The 21,557-nt window shown below is 48.7% G+C and overlaps 1 protein-coding gene across 1 annotated transcript in view; it reads left to right on the forward strand.

Moving 5' to 3' along the window:
* Positions 1–20,980, forward strand: part of LOC147100556 (uncharacterized) — a 34,659-nt gene extending 13,679 nt beyond the window's left edge. Inside the window, exons 2-4 of the mRNA XM_085966925.1 lie at positions 15,564–15,767; positions 18,723–18,840; positions 19,753–20,980. Coding sequence (XP_085823051.1) covers positions 15,564–15,767; positions 18,723–18,840; positions 19,753–19,759 — 329 coding nt within the window. The 3' untranslated portion in view covers positions 19,760–20,980. The remainder of the gene's footprint in view (positions 1–15,563; positions 15,768–18,722; positions 18,841–19,752) is intronic.
* Positions 20,981–21,557: the final 577 nt, after the last annotated feature.

The raw sequence follows: 21,557 nt of genomic DNA on the forward strand, positions 1-21,557 counted from the left end.
GTTTATATGAGAAAGGGATAAACAACAACCTGAATTTATGTAGTGCCTTTAACATAGAAAAAAAGTCCAAGACGCTTTACAGAAGTGTAAAGAAAAAGATGGATGCTGAGCCAAAGAAAGAGATATTGGAGAGGTGACCCAAAGTTTGGTGATGTGCCTCAATAATTCCGAGACTCGAAGTTAGCAGAACAAAAACAAGGCTTTTATTAACTTAGAAAGTAACACGTAAGAGAGAGAGATGTCTTCCTTCTGGAGACTGAGGCCAGACTGAAGCTAGCTTACAAACGGGGCCAGGTATGGGCAGAGCCCTACACACAGCACATTCCAGTATACAATACAGCACATTCCAGTACACAATACAATGAGGTCTGGGGGAAGGGAAATGACACTGGAACCGATCTCAGTCACAGGCAGTGGTGAATGGAATATTTCATCACATTCACCCCTTCTATAGATTTAGTCTGTTCGGGGGTTTGATAGTCCTCTGCGACCGACGTGGCTGTTGCGGTGCCGCGGGTGTCGGCTGGGTGTCCCCGGTAGCCTCCTGGGTCTCTGCCGGGGGTGCCGCCAGGGTTGTTGGAGGGGTAGTTGGTGGGGGTGCCGTTGGTCGGTGTTCTTCCGGGGGTGATGAAAGAGTAGTGGGTGGGTAAGAGTTGCTGTGATCGTCGTTGCCGCTATTGCCGTGGTTGTTGTCGATGCCGGCTGGGGCGACGTCTTTTATGGACACGGTGTCCTCCCTTCCGTCGGTGTGCCGGACATATGCGTATTGGGGGTTGGCGTGGAGTAGGTGTACTGGCTCCACGAGAGGGTCCATCTTGTGGCCCCTCACATGCCTTCGCACGAGTACCGGACCTGGGGTGGAGAGCCATGACGGCATGGATACGCCTGAGGTGGATTTCCGGGGAAAGACAAACATTCGTTCATGAGGCGTGGTATTAGTGGCCGTACACAATAGCGACCGTATCGAATGGAGCACATCCGAGAGGACTTCCTGCCAGTGGGAGATAGGGAGGCCCTTGGTCCTTAGAGCTAGAGTGACTGCTTTCCATACTGTCCCGTTCTCTCGCTCCACTTGGCCGTTACCCCGGGGGTTGTAGCTGGTGGTACGGCTCGTGGCGATCCCCTTGGACAGCATGTACTGGCGTAGCTCTTCACTCATGAAGGACGCCCCCCTATCCGTATGGATGTAGCTCGGCATACCGAACAGGCAGAACAGGCTGTTGAGGCATTTAATGACCGTGGCGCTGGTCATGTCTGGGCAGGGGAAGGCGAATGGGAACCGGGAGTATTCGTCCACAATGTTCAGGAAGTAAACATTGCGGTCGACGGACGGGAGGGGGCCCTTGAAATCTAAGCTGAGCCGCTCAAAGGGCCGTGTAGCTTTGATTAAGTGGGCTCTATCTGGGCGGTAGAACCGAGGCTTGCACTCAGCGCAAGTGCGGCAGTTCCTGGTCAGAGACCGAACTTCCTCAATCGAGTAGGGTAAGTTACGGGACTTTATGAAGTGGAACAGCCGTGTGACCCCTGGGTGGCAGAGGTTGTTGTGGAGGGTCTGTAGCCGATCCCCGGTGGCGCTGGCACACATCCCTCGTGAGAGGGCGTCAGGGGATTCGTTAAGGGCCCCTGGCCGGTAAATGATGTTGTACTCGAAGGTGGAGAGCTCGATCCGCCACCTAAGAATCTTATCATTTTTAATCTTCCCCCTCTGTTTATTATTGAACATAAACGCTACCAACCGCTGGTCGGTAAGTAGGGTGAAGCGTTTGCCGGCTAGGTAGTGGCGCCAGTGGCGCACTGCCTCCACGATGGCTTGGGCCTCCTTTTCCACGGAGGAGTGTCTGATCTCGGGCCCTTGGAGGGTCCTCGAGAAGAAAGCTACGGGCCGCCCCGCCTGGTTGAGGGTGGCCGCCAAGGCGAAGTCAGACGCATCACTTTCCACTTGAAATGGAGTGTTCTCGTCCACTGCCTGTAGCGTGGCCCGCTCAATATCCTGCTTAATGCTTTTGAAGGCGGCGTGGGCCTCAGCAGAGAGCGGGAAAGAGGATGCTTTCAAGAGGGGGCGGGCTTTGTCGGAGTAGTTGGGGACCCATTGGGAATAATAAGAAAATAACCCCAGGCACCTTTTCAGGGCTTTGGGAGTGTTGGGCAGGGGCAGCTCCCGTAGGGGGCGCAATCGGTCGGGGTCTGGCCCGATTTCCCCATTCTCCACCACGCTGCCTAGTATGCAGAGGCGCGTGGTGTTGTAAACGCACTTGTCCTCGTTGTAGGTGAGGTTGAGTTTTTGTGCGGTTTTCAGGAACCTCTCGAGGTTCGAGTCGTGATCCTGCTGGTTGTGACCGCAGATGGTGACGTTGTCGAGGTAGGGGAAGGTTGCCTGCAAGTGGTGGTCATCGACCATGCGGTCCATCTCCCTCTGGAAGACCGAGACCCCATTCGTCACCCCAAAGGGGACTCTGAGGAATTGGTAGAGGCGTCCGTTCGCCTCGAAGGTGGTGTACGGGCGGTCCTCTGGTCTGATAGGGAGCTGGTGGTACGCTGACTTGAGGTCGATGGTGGAGAACACCCGGTATTGGGCGATTTGGTTCACCATTTCTGATATGCGGGGTAGCGGGTAGGCGTCTAGTAGGGTGTACCTGTTGATCGTTTGACTATAGTCGATCACCATCCGTTTCTTCTCGCTACCCCTTACCACTACCACTTGGGCGCGCCACGGGCTGTTGCTGTGTTCAATAATGCGCTCTTTCAGGAGCCTGTCTACCTCGGTCGCGATAAACCGCCTGTCCTCCCAGCTGTACCTCCTGCTTTTGGTCGCTATTGGCCGGCAGTTAGGGGTAAGGTTCGCGAATAGCGAAGGCGGCTTTACCTTCAGGGTAGCCAGACCGCACACTGTGAGGGGCGGCTGGGACCCACCGTACTTGAGCGTGATGCTTTGGTGGTTGCACTGGAAATCCAGGCCCAAGATCACGCTCGCACATAGGTTCTTCATGATTAATACTTTAAAATTATCATATACAGTTCCGTTAACGCACAATTGTACCGTGCAGTAACCCAGAATGGTCGATGTCTGGGTTTTATCAGCCATAGAGATGGTACCCTGAGTAGGGACCACCTTTAGGGAGAGTTGTTGTGCCAGTTCTGGGTGGATAAAGCTCTCCGTGCTTCCACTGTCAATTAAGCATTTAACCCGGCACCCGTTTACCTCGATGTCCACCATTGATCTGGATAGCGGGTGCGGCCTGGTCTGGTCCACTGTGACCGATGCCACTGTAGGGCTCTGATCGATACAAGATGGCGTCCACGCTGTCTGCTCACAAGATGGCGGACCCCACGAGGTCGGGCAAGATGGCGTCCAAGATGGCCGCTCCCACGGCGCACACGCGGCGGTGGCGGGTTTTCCGGCGGTTGGTTTTCCGGCGGGGTTCCCTCTGCACACCCGAAGTGCCCCTTCTTACCGCACTTAAAGCAGGTGGTGCCTTTCGCCGGGCACAGGTTTCTGGTGTGCTTTGGCTGCCCGCAGAAGTAGCAGTTGGGTCCCTGACGCATCGCGGCTGTCGTAGGGCTTCTGGGGGGAGAGCGGGGCCCAGCCGGTGTCGGGCTGTCGGGTGGGGAAGATGCCTTCCAAGATGGCGGCACCCTCGGTGCACACGTGGCGGCGTGGACGGCGCGGGCTGAAGAGTAGGCGTCCGAGTTTCTCTGGGCCACATCCAGGAATCGCGCGGTGTCCGCAGCCTGTTTCAGGTCCAACCCCGTTTTTTCCAGCAGTCTTTGCCGGATGTAAGTGGAGCTGAGGCCTGTGATGAAGGCATCGCGAACAAGCTCGTCAGTGCACACTGCGGCTTTTACATCTCGGCACTTGCAGTTTTTGCCAAGCATTTTCAGGGTGCTTAGGAACTCCTCCACCGATTCCCCAGGTCGCTGTGCGCGGGTAGCGAGCAGGTGCCTAGCATACACCTCATTCGTAGGCTGCTGGTAATGCGCCTTTAAGATGTCGCAGGTGGCCAGGTACGTCTCGGCGTCTTGGATGAGGGGGTAAACCCGGTGGCTTACCCAATTCCGCAGAATTCCGAGTCTCATCCTCGCAGCGTCCGTAGCGTCTTTGACGGCTGCGGAATTGTCCAGGAAGAATTCCATACACTCAAACCAGTGTCTGAAGCGTGCTGATGCGTCCGGAGCATGTTGATCCAAATCCAAACGTTCGGGTTTCAGGAGTTGATCCATAGTGTTGAAAAATAAGTTAATAAAATTGATGTGCCTCAATAATTCCGAGACTCGAAGTTAGCAGAACAAAAACAAGGCTTTTATTAACTTAGAAAGTAACACGTAAGAGAGAGAGATGTCTTCCTTCTGGAGACTGAGGCCAGACTGAAGCTAGCTTACAAACGGGGCCAGGTATGGGCGGAGCCCTACACACAGCACATTCCAGCACATTCCAGTATACAATACAGCACATTCCAGTACACAATACAATGAGGTCTGGGGGAAGGGAAATGACACTGGAACCGATCTCAGTCACAGGCAGTGGTGAATGGAATATTTCATCACATTTGGTTAAAGAGGTGAGTATTAGGGAGGATTCTAAAGGAGGTGAGGGAGGTAGGGAGTCAGAGGGGTTCAGGGATGGGGTTCCAGAGCATGGGGCCTTGGCCACTGAAGACATGGTCACCAATGGTGGAGCGAAGGGGCGCGTTGGAATTATCACGGACAGGCTGGCAGGCCAATGGGTAAAAGAAAATTTATTTCAAGGCTGTGATTTGATGGCTTCCGCTTCTCCTTCATTCTCCAAAAAACACCAAGCTCATTTTCTCAAGGCTTTACCCGGACTCAGATTCCTATCGTCCCAGCCAGCACGAGTCGCAGTGGGTTGCCAAAGGAGGATTAAGAGGCCACCTGTTTTCTGTCAAGCTCAGGAGTGATGGCTTCACTACTTACAAATACAACCTGGTGCAGCTGCCTGTACGTAATATAGCTGGGAATGTCACCAGAAACCTAAAGAAAAAGTGAGATACAAATTTCATCTGGTACATTTCACACCTATCATAGCAGTTGGTTGTACCAAGCAGTAGTTGGATGTAGTTTCCTGTCCCCTAGTTGCCTCCCATTCTCTCTCCATTCCCCCCACTCCTACCCCCCACTATCCACACCCCCAACACAATAAGTTCCCTATCAGCCTTGCCTATTTGGAGAGCAGTAGTGAGATTCATGCACAGAGAGAGGTGGGAGGGATGATCAGAGGGATAACCTCACTTTACTTTCACTGGGACATCAGCAAAAAAAAAATACGTGAATGACTGGAACAGATCCCAAATTGGCTAATTACGATTCATTTCCTTGCTGAGAGCTGGGAGAATATTTTCCATAATTATACACTTATCACCTTTGACCTACTTTGGAACTAATCCCTACTTTCTTTCTGGTCCCTCAGTCTGGTCTCCTACGTACATACACAGACGTACAAGTACACAGAAATACAATGTGCACACACAAACACACATGAAAAATGTGCAGATGGACACGCATAGATATTAAAATAAACATGCACACAGACACCCGTTAACTTAAACACAGCGACATCAAGTTCTCCATTAAAATTCATTTGTCAGTTGAGTGCCTTGATGGCGCAACAGATCAATGCATTGCCTGGTGTGCACAGAGCCGTACAGACCAGGGAGGTCCCAAGTTTGACCTTCAACCTGTGCAGTGTTAGCTGATCTCAGCCAGGATTACAGGAAGTATTACAATTGGCCCTGAGCTAGGAGCGGATAACATCAACGGTGTTCTTACTCCTGATTACTATCCAGTGTGCATGTGTGTGTTTCAATGTCAGGACAGAACAGACTGGAGCTTGTATGTGATGCTTCCCAAGGCTGAATGTCCTGCCACCTTTGGCTGTCACCAATTTTCTCTGCTAATTTCTCTCGCTCTCTTGATAGTGTTGGCTCTTTGATGGGTTAGCGATCCATAGGTACTGGGCAGTGGGCACTGGCTGCTAACTCACCAAAATGCCATTATTCATGTGTGAACCTTGATAGTGGGCACTGGCTGGCTATTTAACCGTAGGAGCTATCTCACCCAAGCCACATCCTGTCCTCATCCAAAATCTCCAGATGTGCACTTGCAGCAGGTATCACTAGATAGCATCAAGAGAGTGCTGATTGTTGCTCTCCCCAACCCAGATGTGGTGAGGCCAATTGTAGTGCCCACTGTCATTCTGTCTATGATCAACTAATTCAGCTAACAGACTAAGGATCAAAACCTGGAGCCTCCGGTCTGGATAATTGAGATATTGGATAACCCCACTGACAAAAGGAAACTATATATTCATGTTAATTTTTAATACTTACAATGCGATGGCTGGCACTCCAAGCGGCACTACCATCTCTTCTGAAGCTGGGATATGAAGCACAGCTTTCAACTCCCAACGTTCCCCAGTGTTTAGCACCTTAACTGAGAGCTGGGGTGGGGGTAGGTTCTGTGAACTGAGGCTCAGCTAGAGAATGTTATGTTTTTGCACCTCATCGCGAGGAACATGGAGGCCGCTGGCAGCCTCACTCAGGGGGTGCCAGGTGTAGTGTATGTAACCGTTCTACCTTTAAGAGAACTATTGTATGTAACCGTCCACCTTTAAGAGAACTATTTTAGGTGTTGCACTACTTTATCTTGGCTGCTGTATACTGTAATACCGGGAGTGTCCACACCGGTATATAAGTGCTGTGTAAGGATTTATTGGGCAGATTCGCCCTGACCTTCGAATAGTAAAGTTCTGTTAAAGTTACTCTGGTAGTCTGTGTATTAATTCATCATATAAACCACAGACTTTACAGTGGCGACGGGTTCGATCTTACCCTGCGGCAGCGACACACCCGAAGCAGTTAACGAGCGTCGAGAAGAGGCACCCGCCCTCGTCGTTCTGCTGAGAGAAGACTCGAGTCTGCAGAGCAAGGAAGAAGGAAGGATTCAGACACGAAGCCTTCCATCAGCAACAGGCTGTTATTGTCCCTTCTGCCACGGCGGTGAGTGAGCCGATCAGCCAAGAGAAGCAAGTCGGCCACGTTGACTGTGAGTAGGGGGAAAATAAAAAGAAACGGAGGATAAGGGCAGTGAACTCGACCACGGTCGGGGGAAAGGAGCCGGACAGAAGTCGGGCCCAGAGGCGCTGAGACTGGGGCAGCGTACGGCACGGAAGCCGTGGTACAAGCGGGAACGCAGCCGGTGTGAGAGACCGGGCTACAAGCGGGAACGCAGCCGGTGTGAGAGACCGGGCTACAAGCGGGCTGGGAGACGCAACAGCGTCGTGAGACAGCTAGACCGCGACCGGCGAAAAAGGCCGGGCAGCTACCAAGGCCACGAGGCGCTGCGACCGGGATCGTAAGGCGCGGGAAGATATAAAAATAAATAAAACCGCGGAGAACTCAGCCGCAGCCGGGGGAGGAAAGGACCGGACTGCGAGAGGGCTGGGAGGCGCGATTGGAAGCCGCTGAGGGAGAGACAGAGCCCGAGTGAAGGGGGAACGGGACCGAGCGAGGGAGACCGAGCGAGATTCCGCCCAGCGGCTGGAACTGTTCGCCGCCAACGGGTTGTCCCCAGCACCGGTTGCCGGCCGAGAAAAGGGAACAAGGAACGCACTGAAGCCGGCGCGCAGGTTGCGAACTCCGAAAGCCAGCGGTCGTCGCCCGAAGGAAAGCTTACCCCTCCCGCCAGGGGAAGAAACGCGGGAAGCCGCCAGTAGGCGGGGAAGAAGACAGAAGCGGGAAACCGCCATTTTGAAAGTGGGCGGGGAAGAAGACAAGCGCGGGAAACTGCCATTTTTGGAAAAAAAAAAGTAACGAACAAATTCGTTGTGGTTTCTCAAAAAGATAGTGAAGATGCCTAAGCATGGTAACATCAACAACTTCGATTCCGAGGTGGAAGATTGGGCCACGTACGTAGAACGCATCGAGATATATTGTGAGGCCAATAAAATAGCAGATGATGATAAAGCTCTCACCTTATTAAACGCAATGGGGGCGAAGACATATGGACTATTGAAGCATCTTCTATCACCAGCTAAACCGGCGGATCAGACTTTCGCTGATATTGTTGCTGTCCTGAAGGATCATTTGAACCCCACACCGCTGATGTTGGCGGAACGATTCAAATTTTATGCGAGAACGCAATGGAAAGAGGAAAGCAACGCAGAATACTTGGTCGAACTGCGTAGACTAGCGAAATACTGCCAGTTTGGGGAAAATCTGACAGAGGCATTGAGAGACAAGTTCGTGTGCGGGTTGTCGAAGGAAGGAACACAAAAGCGACTGCTCGAAGAGAACGATCTTACACTTGACAAGGCTGTCCTTATTGCAGCATCACACGAAGCAGCCGCGAGAGGCACTGCGGAAATGCAGCTGAAGGCAGCGGTACTCAGCGTGGATCAAATGACTTCGGGTACAACAAAATGTTATCGTTGTGGGAAGACAACACACGACCAGAACCAATGCTGGTTTAAAAACCAGGAATGTAGAAAATGTGGCAAGCTTGGTCACATAGCTAAAGTATGCCGGTCAGGAAAGAAGACCAACAACAGAAAAAAGTCACCGCAGGAAAAGTACAGCAAGGTACACAAGGTGGCTGAGAAGAGTTCAGATGAACAGAATTCGGATTCAGACCCGAACGGCCAGGAACTGGGCAGTCTGAGAATTCACAATGTGAGTAAGGAAACTGACCTACAAACTATCTGGGTCGCACTAAAAGTAGCGGAGTCCAAGTGAAAATGGAATTGGACACAAGATCAGCCCTATCAGTCATAAATCGAAGGGATTACAACCAGCTATTCTCACATATACCCTTGAGAGATACCAAGATCGTATTGCAGACATACACGGGGCATAAAGTATACCCCATGGGAAAGATACAAGTCAAGGTGAGAGACAGGGGCAAAGAACACCAAGGAATGGACTTATATGTACTACCTGAGGGAGGTCCACCACTTCTGGGACGGGAGTGGATCAGGGAAATAAACATGGAATGGCACTACCTAAAAGCAATAACGAGTGAGAACTCAGTGAAGACAATCAGCTCAGACTCTGAAACGGATGACGACAAGACCAGCCCAGGTGCGAAAGACAAGTCTAAAATGGACTTGATGACTAAGGTTGGAAAAACGAAGGAGTGCATAAATACTGATGCTTCAAAGGAGAACAAAGTTTCAGAACAGAATTCCACTGAACAACAACAACATAGTTTGGCAGAGAATTCTGAGTCTGTCCAGTTTACAGACATGCACAAGTCTGAGGAACACCGGGCTCGAACTCAACTCCATTTCAAATTACAACAGCAATTAGAACAATTGAGTTGCCGTCTCGAGCAAGAGATAAAAGCAATGAAAACGTTCTTTGACACAGAGTGGGAGAATCTGGAAAGACAACAGAAACAGCTGAGGGAGAAAAGGGAGCAGGAGCACACAAACCGTCTGCGCAAGGAGGCCAAACGAATCGAAGCTGATTCAGTTTCTGAAGGTGCGTGCTCTAATCTGGTGGAGCAAGATGTTCAGCAACTGAAGGCGCTTGTTAGCAGATTGCAGGCAGAAAAGGCTGAGTTGGTCGCCATGAATTCCGAGCTCCTACTGAAGTTGGGTGCAGCATCACCGGACGATTCATTTGTGGAAATTCGAATGGTGGAGGCTGCGGATGATGGTGAAGTAGAAACAGCAAAGGAGCCCCAGGGCAAGGTTATAAACAGCCCTGCAGCTACTGGGAAATGGATGAGGTCAGAAGAGTTAACGGTCAGCCAACTCCTTCATATGCTGAGGGACAAGACGCTGAAATGGGAACAATTTGAACACGAGCTTCAATCTTCAAAGGAAAGGGGTTCGGAGCTCTCAAAAGTTATTGAAATAGCTGAGGTTGCAACACAGACTGAGAAGATGGCAGCAGAGCAACACTTGGATGCCAAAAGTACGCTGACTCACGTCAATGTCGAACAACAAAATGCTGAAACAGCTGCTCCAGTAGAGGGATTGAATAGTACGATCAATCAATCGCCGAAGGAAGTTGAAGCATTGAAATCACGAATGAGGTCATTAATAAAAGACTTGCAGGAAGCCCAGAAAAAGCTGGAGGAAGCTGAAAACATGAAGAAGTCTCTTCAGGAGAGATGTCGGGACTTGGAACAAAAGCTGGCTAACGTCCAGCTGGGCATGGAGGAAATAAAAGACCCTCTCGCTGGCCTAGCTCAGGACGACACCGATTATTACCATGTCCTGTTGAACGACACCGAATATAACGATGACCTGTTCTGCCCAGCTTGTGGGGAAATCTTCCGAAGTGCACAAACCCTGAAGAATCACAAAAAGTCTAAGAAACACCGGGAGATGGTGGCGCTGCTAAGGCAACAGGAGAAAGAGGAGGAGGAACTGTGCATGCGGCTGGCAGTGGAGCACAGAGAGTCTCCAAGAAGCAGGAAAGGAAAAGACGAAACAGAAGAAGATGTCCCATCTGAACCATTATCACCTCTACCAGATCACGCACGTGGTCCCTCCGAACGGAGCCAAATCAGTTTGGAAGTAGAAAAACTTCCCAAGGTACTCAAGCTTTTAGAAGTCAACAATGCTGGTTAAGTTCTGTTGTAAATTTAGTTGTTGGTCCCCTGTGCGTTGGAATGATGTGGAGCATTTCAAGATTGTCGACAGTGGCAAAAACGAGGTAACGGGGCCAAGTCACAATGATTCAAAACTGGAATTGGCATTCGATCTGAGACAGTATGATTCTGGAGGATATGGAGAATTTAAACATAGGATTCAGCTAATTCTTGCTCATCCACAGGCATGGGGGGGGGGGCGGTGGTCGGGGGGGGGGGATTAAGCAGGATGTGCCCTCCCAACTCTTTTTGGCATAAATTATGCACTCCTCTCCCTATGTTCGCCTCTCTCTATTCTGCTTCAAATCATGGAATTGCTTCTAAAAACCTCCCCCATATCTTCATATGTGGTTTCACCTTTGTCCAGAGGAACTGGAAACTTCTCAACTATCAAAAGAATGTTTCGTTATGTTGCATGCATTACCGAAACAAGATTCATTTTTAACTCATTCCCAAAGCAACTGCAGCCTGAGTGTGAATGAAGTACAGGGACCGGAATAGACTAACTCAGAGGCCAGAACCTAGAACAAAGGAACAATCTGCTTTGAGTTAAATTGATTTTAGGTACAGCATTCAGGTCCCATTTTCAATGCCCAAATCTGGTGTTTTTCTCTTCCTTTTCAGTCCTGATTCTTCCTCACAGAAAAGTACTCTTTGTTCCTAGATTTGCACTCGGATTAGGAAAAGATTTACAGTTGGAAATCTGTGTCTGTGCCTCTGTTTTGTCTCTATATTCTCTGATCCAACAGTATTCACCTCTGGCACTGGTCTGTTTGTGTTCTACTGATTTATGGCCTATTTATATTGAAGAAGTGCTTAAAGAAGTGGTCCTGTAGCAGTTGCCTTGAGCTCTTGGAGCGTTGCAATTCACCCTGTTTATATCTTCTTTTCTTCTTCCTAGGTAGTCCCTCGGAACCGAGGATGACTTGCTTCCACACTAAAAATGAGTTCTCAGGTGGCTGATGAGTCCAATGCGGGACCTACAGTCTCTGTCACAGGTGGGGCAGACGGTGGTTGCAGTACGCCATTCCGGTCTGTCACTGTTGGGGTTGTCCATGAGGGTCCTGACGTTCCAGGTCCCGAACTTCATTTTAAAGGGTGGAAGATGCCTGTGCGTGAATTCTTTTAACGTGGGGTAGCCGTTGCACACCAGCTACCACACGGGCTTGACAGAGCAAGGTCTTGGTCCAATGGCAAGGGGATCCAAGACAATTGGAGACCAGGCTCTGCTACATCGGCCTAGCACACACACACAAACACACTGCTACTGTCCTCCTCCCTCCTTCCCGCAGGTCCTCTCTGCCTGGGTTTCATAGGATGCAGTGTGGTCCTCCTGGCCCCACTGCTGGTCCACGCTGCGCCATTCCTGGGCCTCGACCGCCATTATGGGCTGGATGCTGCAGCACCAGAGCAACTGCGAATGCACGAGCCTGTGAAGGCACTGCTTCTTTAAAGTCACGGTTGCCGACTTCATTGCAGGACCACTAGGTCTGTCCAGGCCAATGAACGCAAAACTGCCTTCTGGGGCTGCACGGGTGGTATCAGCCATTTAGCCTGTTGGCCACCTCTGCCACCAGTAATAATATATTTGCCTGCCAGAGTACCGCCTTCAGAGCCACTGGCAGAAGAAAGTTGTCTCAGTAGGGCGGAGGCCTTGTGACCTTTGGAGGCTGTGGAAACCCCTTATTTACAAGAATGGACTAACAAGCTGCAAGTGTGCTATCACCCAATATGCACTGGTGACATGTTCTGGGAATGTCAAAGTGGAAAATCTCCCCTTAAATACACTGGGTTGACAAATTTAATGATGCTTTGTATATTTACAACAGCTTCTTTTTTCTCTCCCTTTCTCTGCCAATTTGCTTCCTTCACCGTCTCCTTGCTGGAGCGCCCAGTGCCCTTCAATACCTTACCTAGGTAACCATTCCCTATGTGAGTGCTGGCAAGCTATTTTTCCAGGGATCTTTATTTCTGACAAACAGCACAGAATGGATTTTATTGTAGATAGGTTGTAATGTTTAGGGTTTGTCTGCTAGATATTTCCGTGGGTTCGGGAGTGACTCCTCCTGTAGGCGGATCTTGTATCTTCTATACGCCACGTGTGTCCTCACCTGCCCAATATCTGGGGAAATCTAGCAAGACCCAGGGGGTCAAACAGAAATGTCTTATACCAGCCCTTGGCTTACTGGAATATATCGCATGCCGTCCTGTAATTTTCTTGTCTTCAGTAGGTCGGAACAATAACACTTTGTCAGACTTCAAGTTAGGCTGTAAACCACTAGACAGATTTATTGAATGAACAGTATTGAACACAAGCGATAAAGTACAGCAATTACAAACTTTTACTAATCTCCTTGAAATGTCAAAAACATAGGAACAGGAGTAGGCCATCCAGCCACCCGAGCCTGTTCTGCCATTCAATTAGATCATGACTGATCTATACCTCGACTCTGTTTGCTGGCCTTTGTTCCAGATCTCTCGATACCCTTACCTAACAAAGACACATGTGCCAACCCTCAATATTAAACTGGGCTTTAAAATATGATTCCATTACATCTTAGGTGGCTATCCTTCACCACAGACTCCATTGACTAGGTCTGTGTCTCTGCTGGCTTCAGATTGACTGTCTCTGGCTATAATTCAGTTAAATTGTAGCCCCAAGTTCCTTTGAAAATATCCCAGAACAAAAGGTAGCGAATACTGTATTTCCCTTAACTGCATTAGATGCCCATCCATTCACAGGTTTCCACACAAATGCAGCAGCCACTTACAGAAGAGATCAGACATCTTCTAGCCTGTCTCTAACCAAGCTGACAAAATTGAATAGAACACGTAAAAAGAAAAAGAAAAGACTTGCGTTTATACAGTGCTTTTCACAACCTCAGTACGTCACAAAGCGCTTTACAGCCATTGAAGTACTTTTGAAGTGTAGTCACTGTTGTAATGTATGAAATGTGGAAGCCAATGTGTGCACAGCAAGCTCCCAACAGTTGTTCATTGCTGAGGTAATGTTTTTAGCGACGTTGAGGGATAAATATTGGACAGGACACCGTGTAGAACTCCCCTACTCTTCTGCGAATAGTGCCATGGGATCTTTTACATCCACCTGAGAGGATAGACGGGGCCTCGGTTTAATATGTCATCTGAAAGACAGCACCTCCAACCGTGCAGCACCTACTCAGTACTGCACTGGTGAAGGATAGCCGCCTAAGATGTAATGGAATCATATTTTAAAGCCCAGTTTAATATTGAAGGTTGGCACATGTGTCTTTGTTAGGTAAGGGTATCGAGAGATCTGGAACAAAGGCCGGCAAACAGAGTCGAGGTATAGATCAGTCATGATCTAACTGAATGGCAGAACAGGCTCAAGTGGCTGAATGGTCTACTCCTGTTCCTATGTTTTTGTGCTCAAGTCTCTGGAGTGGGACTTGAACCCACAACCTTCTGACTCAGAGGCGAGAATGCTACCTTCTTCTTCTTCTTAGGCAGTCCCTCGGAACTGAGGATGACTTGCTTCCACACTAAAAATTAGTTCTCAGATGACTGATGAGTCCAATGCGGGACCTACAGTTTCTGTCACAGATGGGGCAGACGGTGGTTGAAGGGGCGGGTGGGTGGGGTGCTTGGGTTGACGTGCGCTCCTTCCGCTGTTTGCGCTTGGCTTCTGCTTGCTCCCGGCGAAGCGACTCGAGGTGTTTGGCGCCTTCCCGGATGCTTCTCCTCCACTTTGTGCGGTCTTGGGCCAGGGATTCCCAAGTGTCGGTGGGGATGTTGCACTTTGAGGGTGTCCTTGAAGCATTTCCTCTGCCCACCTGAGGCTCTCTTGCCGTATCGGAGCTCTGAGTAGAGCGCTCGTTTTGGAAGTCTCTTATCGGGCATGCGGACAATGTGACCCGTCCATCGGAGCTGATCAAGCATGGTCAAAGCTTCGATGCTGGGGATGTTGGCCTGAGCGAGAACACTGATGTTGGTACACTTATCCAGCCAATGGATTTGCAGGATCTTGCGGAGGCAGCGTTGGTGGTACCTCTCCAGTGCTTTGAGGTGCCTGCTGTACATGGTCAAAGCTATCAACTAAGCCATGGCTGACATAAATGGGCAGATAGGATAGTTTATAAGGTAGTTTATACAGGTAGACTATCCTTTATCCAAACTTCTGAAAACTGAAACCCTCTAAAAACCGAAAGTTTTTTCGTTCAGCGTAAGTCGTGCGCACGACATGACCAGAGTGGCGCACGACTTACGCTGAGCAGGGCAGAGGGTCACTGAGTTCCCTCCTGGGTAGGAGATTGCAGGCCGAGCCGGGCAGTGTGAAGGAGGTATACCGGGAGAGTGAACCCAACAATACAGTGGCCCGTCCGATAGCTGCAGCGGCCTGTCCGATATTCTTTTCTCCCCCCCCCGACCCCCACCCTTTCGGATAAGGGATAGTGTATCCTTTTTCCGCACTTCCGAAAACCGAAATCCTCTGAAAACCGAAAGTTTTTTTCGTTCAGCGTAAGTCGTGCGCACGACCCCGACCCCCCGCCGACCCCCCCGCCGACGCCGACCCCCACGCCGACCCCCGACCCCACGCCGACCCCCCCGCCGACGCCGACCCCCGCCGACCCCCACCCCCGACCCCCCCGCCGACCCCCGACCCCCGCCGACCCCCACCCCCACCCCCGACAAATTTCCCAGTCTTATAAAATACCTTCTGAAATCCGAAATTTTCCAAAAACCGAAACACGGCTGGTCCCGAGGTTTTCAGATAAAGGATAGTCTACCTGTACATGGGTTATGGAAGCAGATTAATTGAGTGGGGTAGGGTACTTGATAGGGTAGGTTATACATGGTCGTTGGAAGAAGATTAAATGGGTGAGGTGAGGTATTTGATAGGGTCGATTGGACAAGTGTTGTGGAAGGGGCACGCTTATGATTAATTGACTCATATACTTTATTTCCTGATACAGAAAATGCTTCAGATGAAGGTGAACTGGTAACATTTGGAGTGTCTGAAGATAAAAATGATTCCACAATGTCTGAGATGCTCACAACCACAGTACCAGGAAGTGAAAGGGATGAGTCCGACGAAGACAGCAATGAATCAAGCACCACATCGTCAACAGAGTCAAACTCAACTGAGGATGCTATACCTGACATTGATGATTCTGAAGGTACGTTATTTAATACACTGCTTAATACAGTGTGACAGCTTTAAAAGGTTAATGAGATGCTAGTCTTTGTCACAAGAGGTATAGAACATAAAAGCAAAGAAGTATGGTTGCAGCACTGCAATCTCATGACAAAGATACCATGAATGAAAGGTCAAAATTAGGAAAAAGGCTCAAAAAATGATTTTTTCATTGGACCAGAAGGTTAAGGGAGCATCTAATAGAAGTTTAAAAATTATTTTAAAAAATGTTTTGGGAAGGTAAACAGTGAAAGACTGTTTCCACTGATTGGTGAATCAGTAACAAAGGGGCATAGACTGAAGATTATCACTAGAAGAATGAAGGGAAAGTTGAAGAGGTTTTTTTCACACAGTGGGTTATTAGAACATGGATTACATAAGAACATAAGAAGTAGGAGCAGGAGTAGGCCATACGGCCCCTCGGGCCTGCTCCGCCATTCAATAGGATCATGGCTGATCCGAATCTAGACTTACATCCACTTCCCTGCCCGCTCCCCGTAACCCCTAATTCCCTTATCTGCTAGGAAACTGTCTATCTCCATTTTAAATTTATTTAATGTTGCAGCTTCCACAGCTCTCTGAGGTAGCAAATTCCATAGATTTACTACCCTCTGAGTGAAGAAGTTTCTCCTCATCTCAGTTTTGAAAGGGCAGCCCCTTATTCTAAGATTATGCCCCCTAGTTCTAGTCTCACCCATCAGTGGAAACATCCTCATCGCATCCACCCGATCAAGCCCCCTCACAATCTTATATGTTTCGATAAGATCGCCTCTCATTCTTCTGAACTCCAATGAGTAGAGTCCCAACCTACTCAACCTTTCCTCATACGTCAACCCCCTCATCTCCGGAATCAACCGAGTGAACCTTCTCTGAACCGCCTTGAGAGCAAGTATATCTTTACCACATTCGCTATTGAGGCAGAAACCATGACATAATTTAAACGGTTTACAACAGGATACAGGGAAATAGAAGGGAAATGGGATTAGAGTAGAAATCTCCATTTGAAGAGCTAGGACTGGCACAGGTGTGATGGGCCAAATAGCCTCCTTCTGTGCTGTAATTTCTAAGAAGTTACAGAGAGCTAATCAGAACTCATTTGGATTACATAGGAACAGGAGTAGACTTCAGCCCCTCAAGCCTGCTGAATTAGATCATGGCTGATCTGTATCTTAATTCCATTTACCCGTCTTGGAGCCATATCTCTTAATGCCCTTGCCTAACAAAAATCTATCAATCTCAGTTTTGAAATTTTCAATTGATCTGGCCTCAACAGCTTTTTGGGGGAGAGAGTTCCAGATTTTCACTACCCTTTGTGTGGAAGACGGAAGACCTCTCCTGGTCCCTCAATACCTCCTCTCTGGTGAAGAAGGCCCAGCAGTGCCTATATTTCCTAAGGAGGCTGAAGGGATGTAACCTGTCACCCCTGATCCTCTCTAATTTTACCGCTGCACAATAGAGAGCATCCTGACGAACTGTATCACAGTATGGTATGGCAGCTGTAGCTACTATGACCGGAAAGCCCTGCAGCGGGTAGTCAAAACTGCCCAACGCATTACCGGCACCCGGCTACCGACCATAGAGCACATATACCAGAAACGCTGTTTACGGAGGTCACGGTCCATCATCAAAGACCCTACCCACCCCAGCCACAGTCTGTTCGCCCTCCTGCCATCTGGGAGACGCTACAGATGCATTCGCACCCGTACGACCAGATTTAGGAACAGCTTCTTTCCCAGGGCTGTCATCCTACTGAACTCCACAAATAAACTCTAAAGCCTGCACATCTGCCAATGCACTTTATTATGGTTATGTTTATGTTAATGTATTACAAGCCAAATGTATGTTGAATGTTTAAATGTCTTAATCTAAATGTACACTCTCGGGAGCCGCAAGCCTACATTTCGTTGTACTGCACTTGTGCACTAACAATGACAATAAAAGTTGATTTGATTTGATTTGAAGAACTGCTTCACCCAATTACTGGGTTAGATTTTGGGCACCCCTATAGCGCCTTTCGTGACCACCGGACATCTCAAAGCACTTTACAGCCAATGAAGTACATTTTGAAGTGTAGTCAATGTTGTAATGTGGAAAACACGGCAGCCAATTTGCGCACAGCAAGCTCCCACTAACAGCAATGTGATAATGACCAGGTAATCTGTTTTTTTGTAATGTTGATTGAGGGATAAATATTGGCCAGGACACCGGGGAGAACTCCCCTGCTCTTCTTCGAAATAGTGCCGTGGGATCTTTTACGTCCACCTGAGAGTGCAGGCGGGGCCTCGGTTTAACGTCTCATCCGAAAGACGGCACCATCGACAGTGCAGCACTCCCTCAGCACTGCACTGGAGTGTCATCCTAGATTTTTGTGCTCAAGTCCCTGGAGTGGGAGTTAAGTCAGTTAAAAATGAATTCAGGATAAATGTCTTCACACAAATGGTTACGAAATGCAGAATCAAGTGAGGAGGTTAAAAACAAGAGAAATATTTATTGGGGACAATGGTCGACTGCTGTTCCAAAGCTCCCCTAATGGCTCGGGAAGTTTATCCAGCAGTGCCGGCTAAGAAGATCCCGGCTTTAAATCCCAGTTTTGTGCTGAGTCCGCTGATCTAGTTGGGTAGTAGCTGGGGTGCTGCAATTAGTCTCAGTGGCTTTGGGATAGGGAGGGAGACATCAGACAGGATCCTGCTCACCCTGCATTAACCCCTGTTAGAAAGTAAGTGTACGGACATTGAGTGAGGGCGGGATCAGGCTCAGCTGTGATGCCACCCATGAAGGAATAGCCTAACAACGCTCTGCCTAAGCGCACACATGAAGAACGGCTACTTGAGAGAGGTACCAAAGGATGGTGCCGCCCTGTGGAACCATACTCTGGCAGCAAGAGCCAGCACAAGAGAGCCACAGCTCTAATAACACTTTTCCTGTGTCCTCTTTCCAGGGAAGGACTTCCTAGAAATGCTCACCCTGATTGGGATAATAGTTGGTGCCATTGTAGCTGTGATCATCGTCCTCACAATTATTGTTGTCATCATTAAGAAAATGTCCGGTGGATACTCGTAAGTAAACAACTGTTTGGTGAAGTGGAACAGTTAGTGTTTGATGCTGGCCCAGAACTATTTAAAGAGCCAAAGGATGATGTCCCCACGGTAGATCTAATAGGTCAAAACATTCGAACCAAACAGAACAGAAACAAAGCACAAAAATATAATTAATGGCTTCAGCAGCCCATTGTTTGTTTCTGTCTTTTATTAAATATACTTTTTCAGGGACATCTTAATAGTTAAGTTGGCACTGAGCCCTAGAGAGCTGGAATGTCTTGTCTGTGCTGAGTTAGCTGGGGCAGCAGTAGGAGAGCAGTGCAATTGGCTTCAGCAGCCCTGGGCTAGAGAGGATAAAATTCACCCTGGGTTCCCATTCCTGATCGCTGTCCAGTGACCCCCACCTCCCCCCCGCTCCCCCCTGCCCCCCCCCCGTTCCGCTCGAAGTGCATGAGTGTGGACTTAGAATGAGGACAAGATTGGGCTTGTCTGTGATGACCCCAATAACCATACAGCCCACTTCTATCTAGCATCTAGCCTCACACATGAAAAGTGGCCACTTGGGTGAGGTACCAGAGGGCTACTGTCACTTGCGAAACAGTACTCCAGCATGACCACCATCAGCACAGGGTTAAAGAGAAGGAAATTGAAGAGAAAAAGTTTAGAAGAGGAAAATCTTAAAGAAAAATGTAGAACTTATCAAAGTTCGTAGTGTGTCTTTAAGAGAACCCTCCAGCAGCTCTACATATGTAAGAAGAATGTTGTTTCATTCTTTCAACTTTCCATGATATTTCACGTGTGCTGTGTAACTAATACAGTCGAACATTATGGTGACAATTATCCTGTACATAGCGTGGGTCTATATAGGCAAAGGTTTGATGCTGTATATTCTTATATTGTTCTGATGCAATCCTTTCTAAATGTCCACAGGCCCTGAGCTGCATAGATGGAGAGAGATGACTAACTGGTGGTGCTGAAGTGAGAATGAAGTCATTTATATCAGGACAACTGAAGTCACTCAAATAAAGTTCGAGTCACATTTTGCCAACTTTTCTTGGATCTAGCAGCTGTCTGACTCTCTCAGAGAGCTGGGTGAAATCTGCCCTCTGCTCTTTAGGTCTGAAATCATTTACCTTGGGTTGGGGATGGGGGAAGGAGGAGGGAGGAGGCCCTCGGGAGGTTTGTCATTGAAAGCAGTCCCAGCTGTAACAATTTTATATGGAGCGACTGAGAGTTTTGCTCACCAAAATACTTAAAATTCTCCTCCAGATATTCTGCTTGTTCTCCATTACCTTTATTTTATCGACTCTAATGAAATTGGACATTTAAGAAGCGGCTCGATGCTGTGCTGGGGAAAGGGTAGGCTTTGTATTATGGAACGATGGGATAAAATGGGCCAAGGAGCTTTCTTCATCTGACCTTTGTGATGCTCTTCTGAGATTGGGTCATTGGGGTGAATTATTGGACGAGTATTAGGAGCTCTGAAAAGCATCTGGCCTATGCTGTACCTCCTGAGAGTGCTTGATGCTGTCACTGGGTGAGGACAGAATATGAGAATACTCCCCAATGGCAAGCTGTCAAAATGACAGACTTGTGAGTCACAGAACTCATTGAACATTAATTCATTCCAATGTCATTAGTCAGTTGGCCGGATATCCTCGATTGGCCCGGTTGATAAATGCTCTACCTGGTGTAGAACATACAGAGCAGAGAATGGCCCAAATAGGTACGTCCTTACGCACTTTATCTCCCTTGGGTTAAAGCTCTCAGTGGCTGGAGACGCTGGGGTTCTTTCCAGGTTCTTTTTGTGGGAAATGTCACTTGGGAAAAAAGAACGGTTTCCACATTTGTGTGTGGAATTTAGACCCTTCAGTTACCGAGCAGGGCGGCAGATTTTCACCAGTTTTCTCTGGTTGTGTGAATGTTCCCATCCATTACCCGGAATCTGTAAATGACTGACTCCGTTGCAGGACTCCAGGATAAATCATACCCTGCTTCAGATAGTGTGAGGGACACTGACATTTACAAAAGTGTTTGAATAAAATAACTTTCCGTTCTTCTGTAAACAATTGCCATAATAAGTTACATTCAACAAAACAGTGCTTTTATAATGTGTTTTTTTGTTTTTAACTATTAAAGATATTGTTACCAAAATGCACTTGGTTTGCATTGTCGTCCTTTATCCATTTCCAGTAATTAGTTCAAAAAAGTAAGATTGATGGTGGCTCAGTGGTGAAGTCCGTCTCTGAGACATCCAGACCAAGAGGTTCCCAGCTTCCAGCCCTGGTCTGTACTGTGTGCTGATCGCAGCTAAGGCACTGGCAAGGATGCTACAACTGGCTTTAGCGCCTCTGGGTTGGAGAGGAGAAATATCAGCCGGAGATAGAAAGCCCATCCTCAGTGGAAGTGTTTTAACTGGAAATTCCTCCCCATTTTTGTGTGTAGGGTCCCTTTAAATTGCTGCGTGGACGATTCAAATTTTGCCCATGCACAGTTTTTACACAAGGCCTGCGCGGGGACCTCACAGACATTGCACATTCGTGCGGCCGCGCAGCTTCGAGGGAAACATTGCTCCTAAGTTTGACTCTCTGCCTGTGCAGAGTTGGCTGAACACAGATGGGGCAGTGGCAGAATGCTGCCTGATGAAATGGGAGAGTGGCCAGTCTGCCTACTCCCTGTCGCCAGCTAGTGGTTCCTGTTGGAAAGTGCAGATGCGAGGATGTCAGATGAGAACA

The sequence above is a fragment of the Somniosus microcephalus genome, chromosome 25 (assembly GCF_052327205.1).
Source record: "Somniosus microcephalus isolate GS21.2 chromosome 25, FLI_Smic_1.0, whole genome shotgun sequence".
Taxonomy (NCBI): domain Eukaryota; kingdom Metazoa; phylum Chordata; class Chondrichthyes; order Squaliformes; family Somniosidae; genus Somniosus; species Somniosus microcephalus.